The sequence below is a fragment of the Aplidium turbinatum genome, chromosome 9 (assembly GCF_918807975.1).
Source record: "Aplidium turbinatum chromosome 9, kaAplTurb1.1, whole genome shotgun sequence".
Lineage (NCBI taxonomy): Eukaryota > Metazoa > Chordata > Ascidiacea > Aplousobranchia > Polyclinidae > Aplidium > Aplidium turbinatum.
In genome coordinates, this window is record NC_137480.1 from 10,634,130 (window position 1) to 10,649,356 (window position 15,227).

At 39.9% G+C, this 15,227-nt stretch overlaps 1 protein-coding gene across 1 annotated transcript; it reads left to right on the forward strand.

Moving 5' to 3' along the window:
• The first annotated feature begins 1,743 nt into the window (after positions 1–1,743).
• On the forward strand, positions 1,744–15,004 carry LOC145777293 (uncharacterized). The gene is made up of 10 exons (XM_082588644.1): positions 1,744–1,852; positions 5,893–6,132; positions 6,658–6,867; positions 8,260–8,423; positions 9,011–9,118; positions 9,854–10,030; positions 11,335–11,467; positions 11,593–11,769; positions 12,320–12,448; positions 13,148–15,004. The coding sequence occupies exons 1-10, from the start codon at positions 1,817–1,819 to the stop codon at positions 14,099–14,101; spliced, it is 2,328 nt and encodes a 775-aa protein (XP_082444770.1). The 5' UTR covers positions 1,744–1,816; the 3' UTR covers positions 14,102–15,004.
• Positions 15,005–15,227: the final 223 nt, after the last annotated feature.

Consider the following 15,227-nt stretch of genomic DNA (forward strand, 5'->3'; position numbering starts at 1 on the left):
TGTCATTGTAGTCATCTCCCAGTCAAATACTCAAATTGATCCTGAGTAGATTGTGCGAACTTATCTGGTGGGTGTTTTGTTGTAATATTGTTGCTCACCTCTCGCTTCTAGAAACCCCCATGGCAAAGTATCCAGAGTGGATACAGCAGCCTTCTTGGCAGACATGAGTGATCATAGGCTAATAGACTAAAGGAGAAGCTATGATTGACATGCAGGTGAATCAGAGTTGTGGGACAAACTTTCGTCCTTCCGCTTGCTGATTTCTGGTGTGACCAGTTGACAGCACATCCTGCATTGGCACGAGCAGCAATGGAATTGATCGTCCCATTTCCGACTAACTACCTGTGTGAAAAGGCGTTCTCCACCACCATGCTCCAAATGAAAACAATTGGCCGGAGCCGCCTTCAACATGGGTTGCTCTACGATATGAGAGTGGCTTTGACAAACACGAAGCCTCGAATAGAGAAATTGGTCACACATAAGCAACAACAGAAATCACATTGATACATGTGTAACTAGATAGCCTACCCAGCTGCGTCACTTAAATATGCTTAAGTTTGTCCATGTTCTTTTACTATTCTCGGGTTTTCCTATTTCTTTTATCACCAATGACGACAGTAGTTTTGAAGAATAAACAAAATGATCAATTTGTACTTCGCTTTCCTTTCAATAGTGCAGGCCAAAGTTTAATGGAGGCGTTGAAATTTTGACATGCTATTTGATCACTGGCGGTATATTTTGTATATTTTTGTCGCCTAACAAACGGTGCTGTTGTTTTAAGAGAGTTGATTCACTTACATATGGTTATAATTGAATTTCTGTTGGTGAATGAAAGCCAAATACCAAATCCTGAATCAACTTCGTTAAAACAACTGCTCAGTTTGTTAAACAACAAGAGACTTCATTACAAAATATATCTCCAGCGATCTGAAGGCATGTTAAAATTTCGGCCTGTACTAAACTTTTGGTCGGTACTGTAGTAGTCTTATGTCAATAATAATTAGGGGGTGCTAGACTGGTCAGGCCTGTTTACAGGGGTGCTAAAGTCAGAAAAGGTTAAGAAACGCTGCCCTAGACTAATATGCAAGACAGACATTGTTTTGTAAACTCGTGCAACATGCGAAAATAGCCCACCCGCTCAGTGCAGGATAAGGTGCCTTGTAAAAAGTATTGCTTTATCCCAAATGCATTTTGAGAGTGACTCATTGTAAAAAAGACTGGTTTGCTGGCTGGGGTGTTACTTGCAAAGTTCGCTGTCATGAATTTGAGTTCACACGATGTCACAAGACAATAGTATAGCCTCCGACGATTTAATGAAGTAGGCTAGCGCCTACAGCAATCAATTTCAACGATTCGACGTTTTGAAACGTCAAACTGCTCTCAACAAACTCAGAGCCGCTGCTTTCATTGTAAAAGATTTAACAGACAACAAAGGATAATAAAAAGCTACCCTTTCGTGTCGTCATCCAAGCATTGTTTCAGTGGACAAAATAGTTGTCTTTGGTTACAACTTGTTGAACACAGCCTTATGTTATGAAGTAATTTGAACGCAATGGAAATTGGTAGTTGTTCACTGATAAAATAAGCTGGTGAGAGCCTACGACATTAGGCTACATGAAGTGCAGTTTTTTTGTATTTTTAGTTGTAGCCTAATTGCAGGTAGAGTAGACTGAAGACGCCGGAAGCAGACATGTGCTTTAATTACTTTCAATATTTTTTTCTGATTCGAATGTAGGGCCTACCTAAAAACGATTTTTTGTTTTGGATTTAGTTTAACTTTAAACTTTTGAGTGCCCATTGAAGCAAGCAGCAACTGATGGATCATGCCGATCAAGAAAATTCTTCAATTTCGGTGAGCTTTTGCTGTAGCCTAAAACGGGGTGTTCAAAATCAAATTTATGTAGGAGTAGGAGGCTAACACTAAGTGAAATATTTGCCATCAGCTTATCCAAAATAGTTTCCTCACGTGCAAGTAAAATGTCATTAGTAAGCCATGGAGGCTAGCTAGGTGTTAACTGCGACCAAAGGCATGGTCTACGTAGAAATTTCTGTGAAGGTTTTGGCAGGGCCGCGTTAACCACCCCCCGGCCGGTAGGGGGCTCACAGATGATTTGGGGCCCACTCATTTTTATCATTTTAATGTTTTTGACTTTTTAAAAATAAACAGTCTGCTACAGAAGCTCGATAATGATATATTCAATAGCTTGAATCATGCAAGACCGTATTTAGCCTAGCCGACTGCTTTCCAACCCCGATTAAGGGCTTACCGCTGTCTAGGGCAGGGTTACTCAACTAACCTTAACAAAGGTCCAGTTTGACAAGTTGAATATTTTTAGCGGTCCGGTGAATAAGTTATTTCACACGCAACCACGAAAGTTAAACTATCTGTAGCCTACCAAACCATTTTTTTAGGTAAAATGTAACTCGAATTGAATCTGAAAAAGTGTTGGGGAGTCTGGGAGTCGAAGCCCCCCAGCAACTAAGATAATCACAGTAAAAAATGCTTCCTCCTACGTTCCTAGTAGAAATCTCTTTGAAACCCTGAAACGTGGTAATGAGGTTTTCTTCCAAAAGCTCAAGGTTCACCATCAACACCCAGAAGGTCCTGATTCGGACCGCGGTCCGCCAGTTGAGTAGCCCTGGTTTAGGTGCTCACGCATAATTTAGTTTGTGCAGCGATTTTCGGCTTATTATTTCACATATAGGCCTATACCAGTAACATTTAATAAAATGCAATTTAATGCAATTTTTTTGTAACATTTCTCGCTTCGCTCGCTCAAACCCATTTTAATCACTTTGGCAATCTTGTACAAGTCATGTAATTGTAACTTATAGCTGGGGATAAAGGGAATGTAACAAAATGATGCAATATTCCAAAGTAAACACTGCTCATTCAAATAACCTAGTTAATTAACAATTAAATTGATAAATTGCAGTGTCAATCGAGATAGGCCTAGGTTATGAAGTGAAAATGCTAACGATGAAGGTGGAGGTATTTCAGATAAATTTTTGAAGTTCTAACATGCTGAAACGCTACACCACACTAAGCTATAATACTGTACAAACTTTCAAGAAATAAATTATCGAAATCCGTTTGTGGTCGTAAATGAAATTTCTACCGAGTCAAATTTTAATTTGATAAAGCTGTTTACATGCTAAGTGTGCATCTTGACAAAAAAATTATTATTGCTCCTAAAAATATTTAAAAAGTGACCAAAGCATGATTAGGCTATTTTTGTTTAAATTTTCTGGAGGACAAGCTCCACACACCCCTTTTTCATTTTACTTTTTGGACATTGAATTTTGCATTGTTCCTTTATGTCAGGGGTCACCAAACTTTCTTCTCTGAGGGCCGGATTGCTGCGAGATTAACAGCTGCGGGCCGGGAGCGAATTGCGAAAAGATCAGTGTTGTACGTTGACGGCGTCAACTTTTTGTTGACGCTGAGGCTAGCGCCGTCAGTTTATTTTTTAGTTGACGGAAGTGATAGCGGCGTCAACTATTTTGCAGATTTTAAGCGTCAAGCGCTATGCGTCATTTTTTGTTTTCATGGAAAATCTCGTTTCACAATGAGAGTTTCATAATGTATTCTGGCCATCGCGACTCATCCGAATTACCCGCTTTCGCGTTGGTTGGAATGGTCACCTGGAATACAAGCGGAAGAAGTTCGCCAAATGGTGATCACTCATATCGTGAGTGGTATCGAGAACGAGGGATCAGAGAGAGAAAGCGAAAAATCAATGAATGTCATCGCGGAGGTTGAAGATACTTTATTTCAAGAGCTTTATGCCCCTGAAAAGAGCAATGTTGGTGCAGTGGACCTCGTTAAAAGATTTATATATGCTAAGGTTTGTTTTTGAAATACAACACACCAATAGCCTACCATCCAGCGCTGCTGTGGATCGCATGTTTTCACTTGGAAAGGACATTATGCGTCCTAAACGCAGCAGATTGTCAGACAAACGTTTTGAAATGCTTGTGTTTCCACAAGGAAATAACTAATAAGCTAAGCAGCTAATTACAATACAGTCTCAAAACATACTACCTGCTTTTTATTTATAACTTAGCTATTGTTACCCTAAACTTGGTTGAAATGCTTCCGTTATATGTGAGATCTTGGCTAAAATAGCGCTACAAATTAGAGCTGACGCCGTCAATTTCTTCAAGAGCTGACGCAGTAGGCTACTTTACGCCGTAAAGTTTTTAGGCAATTCGTGCTGACGCTGACGCCGTCAATTTATTTCATTGACGCGTACAACACTGGAAAAGATATACAACTATTTAAACACCCGACAGCCCGACACTCAGAATCTACTTTTCTTTTTTTAGTAGTCATTTCAAAGAGTAAAGTATACAACACAACCTAAAAGTTAATTACTTAGCACCGGTACTTTCCGAATCCTTCTGCTTATGATGATGTCTCGTCTGGTTGGTAGCCTAGGATTTGCCTAAACAGAGATATCGCACTGATGAAACATTGGCGTTTTGAACAACAAAGTTTGTGATGTCATACGAAGAAACAATCTGAAAAATCATTAGCAGGTTGCGTGTCGCTCAACAGCAACATCAGTCCTTTACAAAAAGTTTGGTAACTTTTTTCCTTAACAGTTGTAGTGCAGCTGTTATTTCCGCAGCACGTGGCGGGCCGGATGAAATCAGTTCGTTGGCCGGTTCCGGCCCGCGGGCCGTAGTTTGGTGACCCCTGCTTTATGTTATAAATTTTGCTTTGTTAAAATATTGGTCCTTCTTCAAAACGGCTCACTTGTCGATTTTGGAGTGGTGGAGAGATGGTGCTCACGCCGTCACACGGCCCTGGGTTTTGACATATTTTATTACATGAGGCTACGTTCAAGTGCAGCTATGATAACCTAAATTACTTAACGCAGATATTAGCCTATTAAGCTTATCGCTTGGTTAAATTTCATTTTGCGACATTACGATTCTCTAACTTTAATTCGGCTTTAACCTCTAGTGCAGGGCTACTCAACTGGCGGACCGCGGTCCGAATCAGGACCTTCTGAGTGTTGATAGTGGACCTCGGGCTTTCGGAAGAATAACCTCATTGCAACGTTTCTGAGACTCTTTAAACAGATTTCTACTGGGAGCCCCCCAACACTTTGTCAAAAATCCTAGAAGAGTTAAATTTTACCTAAAAAAATGGTTTGTTACTATCATTGATACTTTAACGTTCGTGGCTGCGTATGAAATAATTTATTCACCGGACCGCTAAAAGCATTCAATGTGTCACACTGGACCTTTATTAACATTAGCTGAGCAACCCTGCTGTAGTGGCTTACTTTTACTCAAGGCTATAACATAGCCTACGACCGTATGAAGGTAGTTTGACCCATGTGACCCTCCTGGGTCGACAGTAGGCTAGTTTTATTTTTAATTGCTTTTCTTAGTCGGGTGCGTGGCCGAATGATGAGAACGTCTGCGCGACGTTCGAAAGGACGTGGGTTCGACACCGCTCCAGAGCACGCGGCTGTGTCTCGGCAAAGACAATTAATGACATGCCAAAATAAAAGGAGCAGCTGACTCAAAGATTAATATGTCCTTTTGTTGCTTCTTGTGTCTGTTGTTTCGCATCTGTGATCGCAGTGTAGCCTATTTTCGCAAAGCGCACAAAATAAAACATGATTATACGCAAATAAACAACAAATAAATAATTTTTGGCTGAACCATTGTAAAAAATACGTCTTCCCTAAAGACAATTAGACAAAAAAATAAAATAAACGTGAAAGGTTGCGTTAAAGAATTGTAAAAGTTTCGTGTCGTAACCCTGCTTTGTGACAATTATGCTTTTCTTATCTTATGTAAAAGGACGATAAAACATGATTCGTAGGCCTATTGTTAGATCACGAACTTCAAGGGGTGTTTCTTTCCATTTAGGAAATCTCCCACATACCTGAGTCTAAAGAGATGAGCGAAATTGACATACAAGTGCAAGCTCAGGAACACATTTACAATCAAACCTTGCTCAAGGAAAAATCAAAAGCAGGAAGACATGCACTGGATGAGGTTGGACGATCCTTGAACGCAATCGCTCAGCGACGAAGACAATATTTTTTGGAATACAAAAACTGCAACACAATCAGATATGTTCGACAATGGTATGCTTGGGAAACAAAAGTAAGAGTTCATTGTTGATTTAGGCTAGGTCTATTTAACTAGGATACATGATGCAACAAGACACTATTTTGATATAGCCTAACCTCATTCCGGCTACGATTTTAGCCTACTGTTGTTCCAGATAAGCAAAACATCTAGACCTATTTTTATTAACAAAATTTATGCTTCATAATTTTATTGAGCAATTTTTAGCCTATAATGCTAAAATAAAAAAGACATCATGCTGGGGTTAGTCAGCGGAGGAAGATAAAGGAGCCATACCAAAACGAGATGGTTCGATACAGTGACGAATGGCGGCGACATGGGCATGGAAGAGCTGAAGGAGGTTGCGAAGAATCGAGAACTGTGGAGAGTGAAGATTTACAGAGGGACTGAGAGCCGAAATGAAATGAACGGATGATGATGATGATGATAATGATGACTAAAATAAATACCATATGTAGGCTACTTTTCATTGGCACATAGACTATCGTAGCCTACTGTAGTTTATTGATTTATAATCAAACTTCAATAAATTTTACTCAGCGAAACTTCGAAACAAACACAACCGATCCACGTTTGGAAAATGCAGCTACTAGAGGTATTAAAATGTTCCTTCATAGAATAGATTACTATGGGACATTGGTTGCGAGGTTTGAAGAATATATTTTGCAACCTTTGAAAACCCACTACGCTACGGAAAATGCGGAAAATCCTGATCTTGAAGAAATACGAGAACAAATTGACCATCTCAGGGTAACGTTTGGAGCTTATAAATTATGCAATAGATTGAGATTCGCTTTTAGCAGCATGATCGTTGCTTATTTCACAATGCAGATACAAACGACCTGTTTTAGCCTGATGCTGCGAGTTCGCTGTGGTAATGGAGAATTGCACTAGCTTTCGGAACACAGTTCTCTAGTCATGTGCTATGACGAATGCTGTTGAAGTCAGTAAGTCGTTGTTTTATGCGGCTCTTTTTGTTTGGCTTGAGGCTGCTGTCTGTTGAGTTTCTGTGTTGTTAGGCGTTATTGCTGTGATATTTTATTGAATCAGTTGGTTAATAGATTAGGCATGGACTTTTAAATAGTAGCATCTGGACTGGACACTCAGTGGTCAACATGAGGCCAAACAGTTGGTACAACAGTGGACCAACAGGGTTAGTTACTTGGCTGTTGGCCCACTGTTGGCCAACTGTTGTACCAACTGTTTGGCCTCATGTTGACCACTGAGTGTCCAGTCCAGATGCTACTATTTAGAAGTCCATGGATTAGGTAACGTGGTGCTTGCCTTTCGGCACGATTCTTGATCTTTGGATTCAGTCTACTTTTGAAAATGGCTCTTCGAATCGCAATTGTACCGCGTCGTTTTCTCTGACAATGATTGTAAATTCAATTGTAAATTAATAAGTTCGCTGTGGTAATAGGGAATTGCACTAGCTTTCGGAACACAGTTCCCTATAGTCATGTGCTATGACTAATGGTGTTGAGATTTGAAAGAATAAAAGTTTGATGTTTGTTCGTCAACAACAGTGCCTCACCGACTTTAAATTTACAATCATTGTCAGAGAAAACGACGCGGTACAATTGCAATTCGAAGACGCCATTTTCTATTTTCATAAGTAGACTGAATCCAAAGATCAACAATTGTTTCGAAAGGGAAGAACTACCTCACCTAATCTATCAATCAACTAATTCAAAAAAATCTCACAGCAATAACGCCTAACAACACAGAAACTCAACAGACAGCAGCCTCAAGCCAAACAAAAGAGCCGCACAAAACAACGACTTACTGACTTCAACCCCATTCGTCATAACACATGACCAGAGAACTGTGTTCCGAAAGTTAGTGCAATTCCTTATTACCACAGCGAACTCGCAGCATCAGGCTAAAACAGGTCGATAATATCTACATTGTGAAGCTTAACTATTACAGGTAGTTGTTTTTTTGTCTATTTGGGATTTTAAATTAGTAGCCTAGCCTACAGATAAAAGCTCAGAAAAAAATAGGTAAACTGACGAAAAATTATTATAATTGGTATAACTGGCAACATGCATCATAAAGCACCTACCTACCTATTTAATTGAATTCATCTATTGCCTTTTTATCACTTCATAACCTTTATGAACGCGGCCAAATAATTTTCAGAAAAAATGCCAGCTGATGCTAACGGACAATATGGAAATAAAACTCGAAAATGTAAACCACAGTGAAGCAGAGAAAAGATTTCCAGTCATTTCCATTCTTCCAAGAGTTCATGATATTTTAAATAAGATGATAACTCTTTCGTTTCAATGGAGGCTGCATGCCAGGTATGAAACGTATTATTAAATAATTTTGCGTGGCGTACAATAGCCAAATTTGATGTTAAATGTAGCTACATTGTAAGTGCATGTAGGCTAGACTATACTACAGTAGGCTTCTTCATTGAACGTATTCTAAACTGATTTCGATTGATGCTGGATTGTGAAGGCATTTATTTTCGATCTGTGAAAGCTGCCTTGCAAAATCAATCCTTGCAGTTTCGCATACTTGCAGACTGATAGAGGTTGAACAACCGACGCACAGGTCAGTTACCAAGATTAACAGAATGAACTTTCCGCATGTTGAAAGTGCAGATTGTGAACTATTTCATTTAGGCCACGTGGTGCTGCTGAATGAATAGTTGTCTTATAAAGTGCGTTGGTCAAGCACGTACTCCACTAGTCGAACTACCGTCACGAAATGTAGGCCTACAGCCGAAGAGTGCACGTTAGACCATCTGTCGAATAAGTCTACTTCCCTGCGTGGTTGCGCCATCCATCATCCTGTAATGCCGAACAAGGAAAGTACTTCGTAGAGACACAGAAAAACGTCTCATCACTAACAGAACCCACAATCAACTTTCTTCAAATTCTAGATACGAGCAACAATTTGAAAGAATTGCAAGCAAACGAACGTTTACAGAAACTGAAAAGGACCTCAACGAACAAAGACGAATTCTTCGCACAATGGACCATCAAATTAGGTTAGTTTGAGTATCGACATTAAGCGAAGAGAACAACACCAAATAGTATAATTATCAATTTATACAAATAAAAGTTTGAAAACGAATTAAACGATTAACTACAATGTCGTCAGTTTACAGTATCTTTTTTCATACTTCAAAAGAAGTGCTTGATCAACTACACTTCCCAATTTTAAAACAGTGTTGTGCCTTACAGAATTACTTTTCAGCAACGTCAATTGTCATCGCCAACTTTTTATTTAGGCTACGTTAACACTTAATGGCGCAAATAACATGATAGGCTATACGTTCTTTTGGTGTAAACTGAGCTAAACTATCGCGAGGTGTTTCAAGTGATAATCTGCGTTTATTCCGACACTTAGTCAATCAGACACAGGGCCGTTGAGAGGATAACTTGGGGCGGTACCAATGATATCCTCGGGCTCTAAATCAAGCCACTTTTAAGAAAAACAAATTGTATCCAAAGAATACGCGGTGGATTGTCAAATTCCCGGGCCCCATCAAGGGCTACGAGCCCTTAAAATCATATCGGGTCTGGGTCTAAAAGTAGCCCTTGGATTGCCAGTCAACGCTACTGATCAGACACGACTGTAAATTTACATCTTTTTTTTGGATGTTATGTTCCATGCTTCTGAAGCGTTACTAACATGCGATTTTTATGTTAGTAAGAGCGTTACTAACATACATCATTGACACTCTATAGAAAACTTTGAAAATGTATTGTTCATTTTTCAGAAAAACCCGTCGGGGTCTAGAATTATTAGAGGAAGAGATGATTGAGAGGAAGCAAGCCATTGCAACAAGTACCTTTGCTAAAGAATACGAACAATGCACGGAACAAATCGAAATTGTGAGACAGGCATTAGAACAATGCAAGACTCACATTGAAAACACCGATACTACCATAAAAACGTTAGTTCATGACTGCATTGTTCAGATGTCGCTTTAATTGATCATCTGAGTCGATTCTGCCTGCTTAAACATGGTTATCAACTTTTAATATTCAATTAGTACGCCAGTACGGCTATGCTGATGATCTGGCACTACTCAATTCTGACAAGTCCTGGCATGTGGTAGAGGAAGCACTTACAGATGACATGGCCCAAATCGCGCAGACTACCTGAAGCTGTGGATGCTGAAACTGAGTCTGGCAAAGACCACCGTCACACCTTTTCACCTTTGCAACATGGAATCTACGCGCCAATTGTCAGTCTCTCTCAACGGAAACCCACTCCCACACAACCCGTGTCCCACCTACCTAGGAGTGAAGCTCGACCGACAATTAATCTACAAACACCATGCTGAAGCCCTCCATACTAAGCTATCAGCACGCAACAACTTGCTGAGATGCCTAGCTGGAACATCCTGGGGTGCTAGTACATCCACACTCCGTACAAGAGATCTTGCACTTGTTTACAGCACCTCCGAATATTCTTCCCCCACTTGGTGCCGCAGCGTACACACTTCCAAAATTGACAGCGCCCTCAACACCACCATGAGAATAATCACCGGTTGCCTGCTTCCAACTCCCACTGACTTTCTGCCGGTACTATCAGGCATCGCCCCAGGTAGACTTCGTAGGGAAAGCCACGTACGTTGTCTGGTCCTACAAGCCATATGTCAAGGGATGACCACCTCCTCAACCAGATTATCCTAAACTCGCACTTTCAAAAGCCCCAGCGCTTGAAATCTCGACGCTCGTTCTCCCGACATGCTGCAGCTATCTGCAAATCGAACTTCCACATTTCCGAAGTTTGGAACCGTAAATGGAGAGAAGTTGCGAGACCAACCCAATTCACAGTCCTTCCCAATACCAACACCCCACCTGGAGCAGAACTACCCCGGAAGGAATGGGTGAAGCTCAATCGCCTGCGGACTGGAGTGGGCCGTTTCAGAAGCAACATGTTCCAGTGGGGCCTCGCCGATTCACCATCTTGTGCGTGTGGCTCAGATTTTCAAACTACACACCACATTATCTATCAATGTCATGTATACCGACCACAAGATAGACATGTGGACCTAACAACGCTCGATGAATACACAATCCATTGGCTGCTGCGCCTGGATGTAACAATGTGATCTGTGGCGGCCTCAAACGCAAGAAGAATAATATTCAATTAGATTACTTATTTTTTCAAATCGATGTTGCATGATTTTACGCAGTCGCCATGTTAAACGTACATAGCATTTTTATTGAAAGAGTTTTCACCTTACAGAGTCCAACAAAGTTTTGGGAAATACAAGATTGTTGGTCCGAAGAAAAAGCACAAACTGGAATCAAGCATCTTGAAACGAACCAGAAAAGTTGAAGAGCTTTCTAGAATGAAAGCGGAACTGGAGAGATTAGAAGTAAGTGAGTAGAAGGAATAGTTCATAAGATTCATAAAATTAAAAATTAGTTAATTAGAATCTTTTTCGAAGTTTCAGTAACATAGTTATATTTTGACGTTTTTATAACATTGATTTTTTTACAGAATCATAGACTTAAGTTAGATGAAGAGGAGCTGGCATGGTTACGAGGTGGTTATGAAAATGAAGTCAACATCATTGACACCGTCAAGGAGCAATCTCAGTTACTTCAGGATAACTTAAATCAATTAGAAAAGCAGAGAGGCGATCTCAAGACATCTTATGAACTATCAATGGACCAGGTAAAGAAGCGCATCGATGCTAACCATAAGCTGCATCGCTCTATTATTTTGTATAATCTCATTGTATTATTAAACTATATAACTTACGTATAGTCGCTTATACGAAGAGCAGAATAAGATACTGCGCTGACTTCTTACTTGGTAGTCATAACGGGAGGTAACTCACTAAGTGTATCGCCCTTGCCTACTCAGGATATGCATGAACCGTTATGTATGGACCAATTTTGTTGAAAAGGACAGCGTAATTGTATTGATCGATGCAGTAAACCATACTAATACCATTGCGACCTCTAGATTAATGTAAATCATGACAGGCTTAATTCTTCATTCTAATAGCGTAAATATTCACTGACGAATTTTCACTAGCACGTACTTTTCAATACGTCTACTTTTACTAATTATAAAATTGTTCGGACTAAGCTTGCAAAGAGGCTTTTTCAGTCCTTGGATAAGGATTTTCACATTGTGAGTCACAACGAGTGAGCCAGAACGCTAATGGCCTGTTTACAATCCATCCAAGTCACAGTCATGTAATAAAAAATTCATACAGGTATTTCGCTTGGGCAACGACTACGAGCAGTTAACCCACAAATACGATTATGTGAAGAGATTGGCCACCATGGCCATCAAATCCCTGTCGAATACCGCAGAGCAGCACATTGTGGTGAAGCCAAACAAGGTGACTCTGTTGCATAGTTTATTTTTGATCTGTCAAGTTGTTGCTTACAATATTTTTTCACACCGATGATTAGACATCATCCCTTTCATCACCTTTTTTGACCTTACTGTAAAGGGCTTGATTTTATTCAGGGTTATAGTTTACTTTCAACAATGCAAAAATCTTCTTCTTGCGTCGGTTAGTATTGTCATTTGAAATCAATTACAGTACTATGATTATTACTTATGTTCATGTAGGCCAATGTATTTTTTGATATTTTAAAGATGTAGTTCTCTCGTCCGCCCCGGAAGCTCAGTGGTTAAGCGTCCGACTTTGTGCGTAAAGAAACCGTTAGGTGAAATAGCGCTGGTTCTGCTCTCGAGGTGTACGCTTGAGCAACGCCTTACATTGGCCACCATTCAGCGGCACCCAGTGGACGTTGAACCATTGCCTGTTAATAGTTCACAGACAATTACTTTTTGACAATCTCTAACTTCACTCTGTCAATCTCGGTAATCGGCCTGCATCAGTGGTTCAAAGCCTCTAGAAGTATGCGGAACTGCCAGGAATAACCTTTTAGAGGCCTTCGCAATCCGAGGATAATGACTCAAAACCGACCAATCGCATAAAAGTTTTGGATTTGTTTACGATTTTGAGCTATCAGATTTAATAGTTTAATTTAGTTTTAGCTAAGTTTCATTTACTACATAAACATTACAGATCACTTTTGAAAAAGCACTGGCCGAAGATGCTTATGTCATGATTCAACCCAAAGGTGTTGCCATGGTTATTCACAACAACTGGACCATACCCAAAAAGCCGAACCTCACAAAAGCAAAGCAACCACAGACAGGAGGTGCTACGCAAGCAATTAAAGATCCGAAAAATGATTTTGGCAAAGCATTAGACATTCTTTTCGTCCAGTGTGGTTACTACGTTATCCATCGTGAAAATTTACTTGCTGGTGGCATTCGTCAACACATGGTGGGATTGTCAGACCAGTATCACGGCTACCAGGGTGATCACAACTCGTTGCTAGTGGTTGTGGTTGCACAATCGAACGAAAAAGGTCAAGTAGTAGACAGTGGTGGCGAAGTAGTAGCACTCAATGATTTGCTCGGTCATTTTGCACCGAGTAGATGCCCAGCTCTGATAGGAAAGCCGAAGGTGTTTCTAGTTTTTCTTAAAGTGACAACTCGCGAGCCTGTGTTGCCAATGGTCAATGAAACCAAAGGTTCAAAGCGTTCGAATTTGTTGTCGGTGGAAACAGAGATGCCTGTCTATTTTGAACCAGACCCGATTGCTGTCGAAGACGATTATTTAGTGGCGCGAGTCATGTACGAGGACGAGTCGGCACTGGCGGATGGGCCTACCTTTGGCGGAATCAACAACGCAGGGGACGAGAAAATCCCCTGGTTTGCAGCTACATTTCTGAAAGTGATGTCCGATCAAGCTGGGAGTAAAGACCTGCTCACTATTCTGAGAAATATCAAACGAAATTACTACGACCACCATCTTACAGCCCGCTCCATTGCTACAACGGCATCCAGTGAGAAAGATTCGACCTCTCCTTTTTCAGTAATCACACGAAGATCTGTGGACAGAGAAGGACACGTCAATATTTTCATTGATCATGCTTTAAAGAAGAAGCTGTATTTGATGCCAGGAATATAACGCACAAGGACAAACACCCGGTTTTTCTCAACGGTTGTGACTTTGTTACTTTTGAAAGGCTAGTTTCGCCTGATCTTGCAGTATAACTTGGTAAATACTGGTAGGTAATATGTTGTATTGCAGACATCTCTATTCTCTATGCACTCTTGCGGGTTTGCGCTAAGCTAGCGGTATGCAGTTTAAAAATTTTTTTTCATGAATTGACAAATGTTAGCCTTAGTAAAACAACATCTGTAGTTAACTCATTGAAAATAGTACAAAGCTAAGAATTGAAACGTATGAAGTTTTTTTTATACAGCATTTCAAAATAAAGAACCCCGTTTCACAGTAGCCTATCCTTAAGCCAAGTCGAAAGCCTGATGCCATATTTCTAATCTGAGATGCAAACATGCAACTGACGAAAAACAAATAGCCTTCTTTCACATCAATGTAATGGCGGCAACTAGACTCTTATTTTATCTTTCCATTTTGCTCCAAAAATACGTCACTGTATCAAAAATGTGAACAGGAAGAATTACCTATAAGTTTTCCCATTGCCACGAACCCGGTAGCTACATTTACGTGATTGTTATATGTCATAGACCTGGTTTTCTTTGTAACAAAAAAGGAAATTGAAGTAACTCACTACAGTACTTAATATTGTTATGATTATGTTTTTTTTTGTTTTTTCTATATTAGTGTTGTTTAATGTTTATGTGTTCTGTGTGGTAGGCCTGTCTACAGGAATTAAATGGAAATTTAAAAAAATATACATCAAAAGTTTCAGGATATCTTGTTGTATCCAAAAATCAGGACTAAACATGAATTCGAAAAATTGCCAAATAATTCGTCCCCCTATCTTTATACTGTAGATAAGATAGTACAAGCTGTCCCCTAGAGTTGGCTAACACTATAATTACGAATTACGATATAACAGCGAATAAACATATCTCAAGTAAAACAAACTCCTGGAAGAAAAAACCTGTAGTAAAAGTTGTACTGTAGCTTTAGATTTGTTTTGATTCTCAGTTAATTTTGAGATCTTCTTCAACGTCTAAAGACAATGAAATAACGCAACAAAAGATTCATTTCCAGGTCGGGTCACATTATAAACGAGTTTTCCTAATTTTTTTGTTTGAACTTAAAC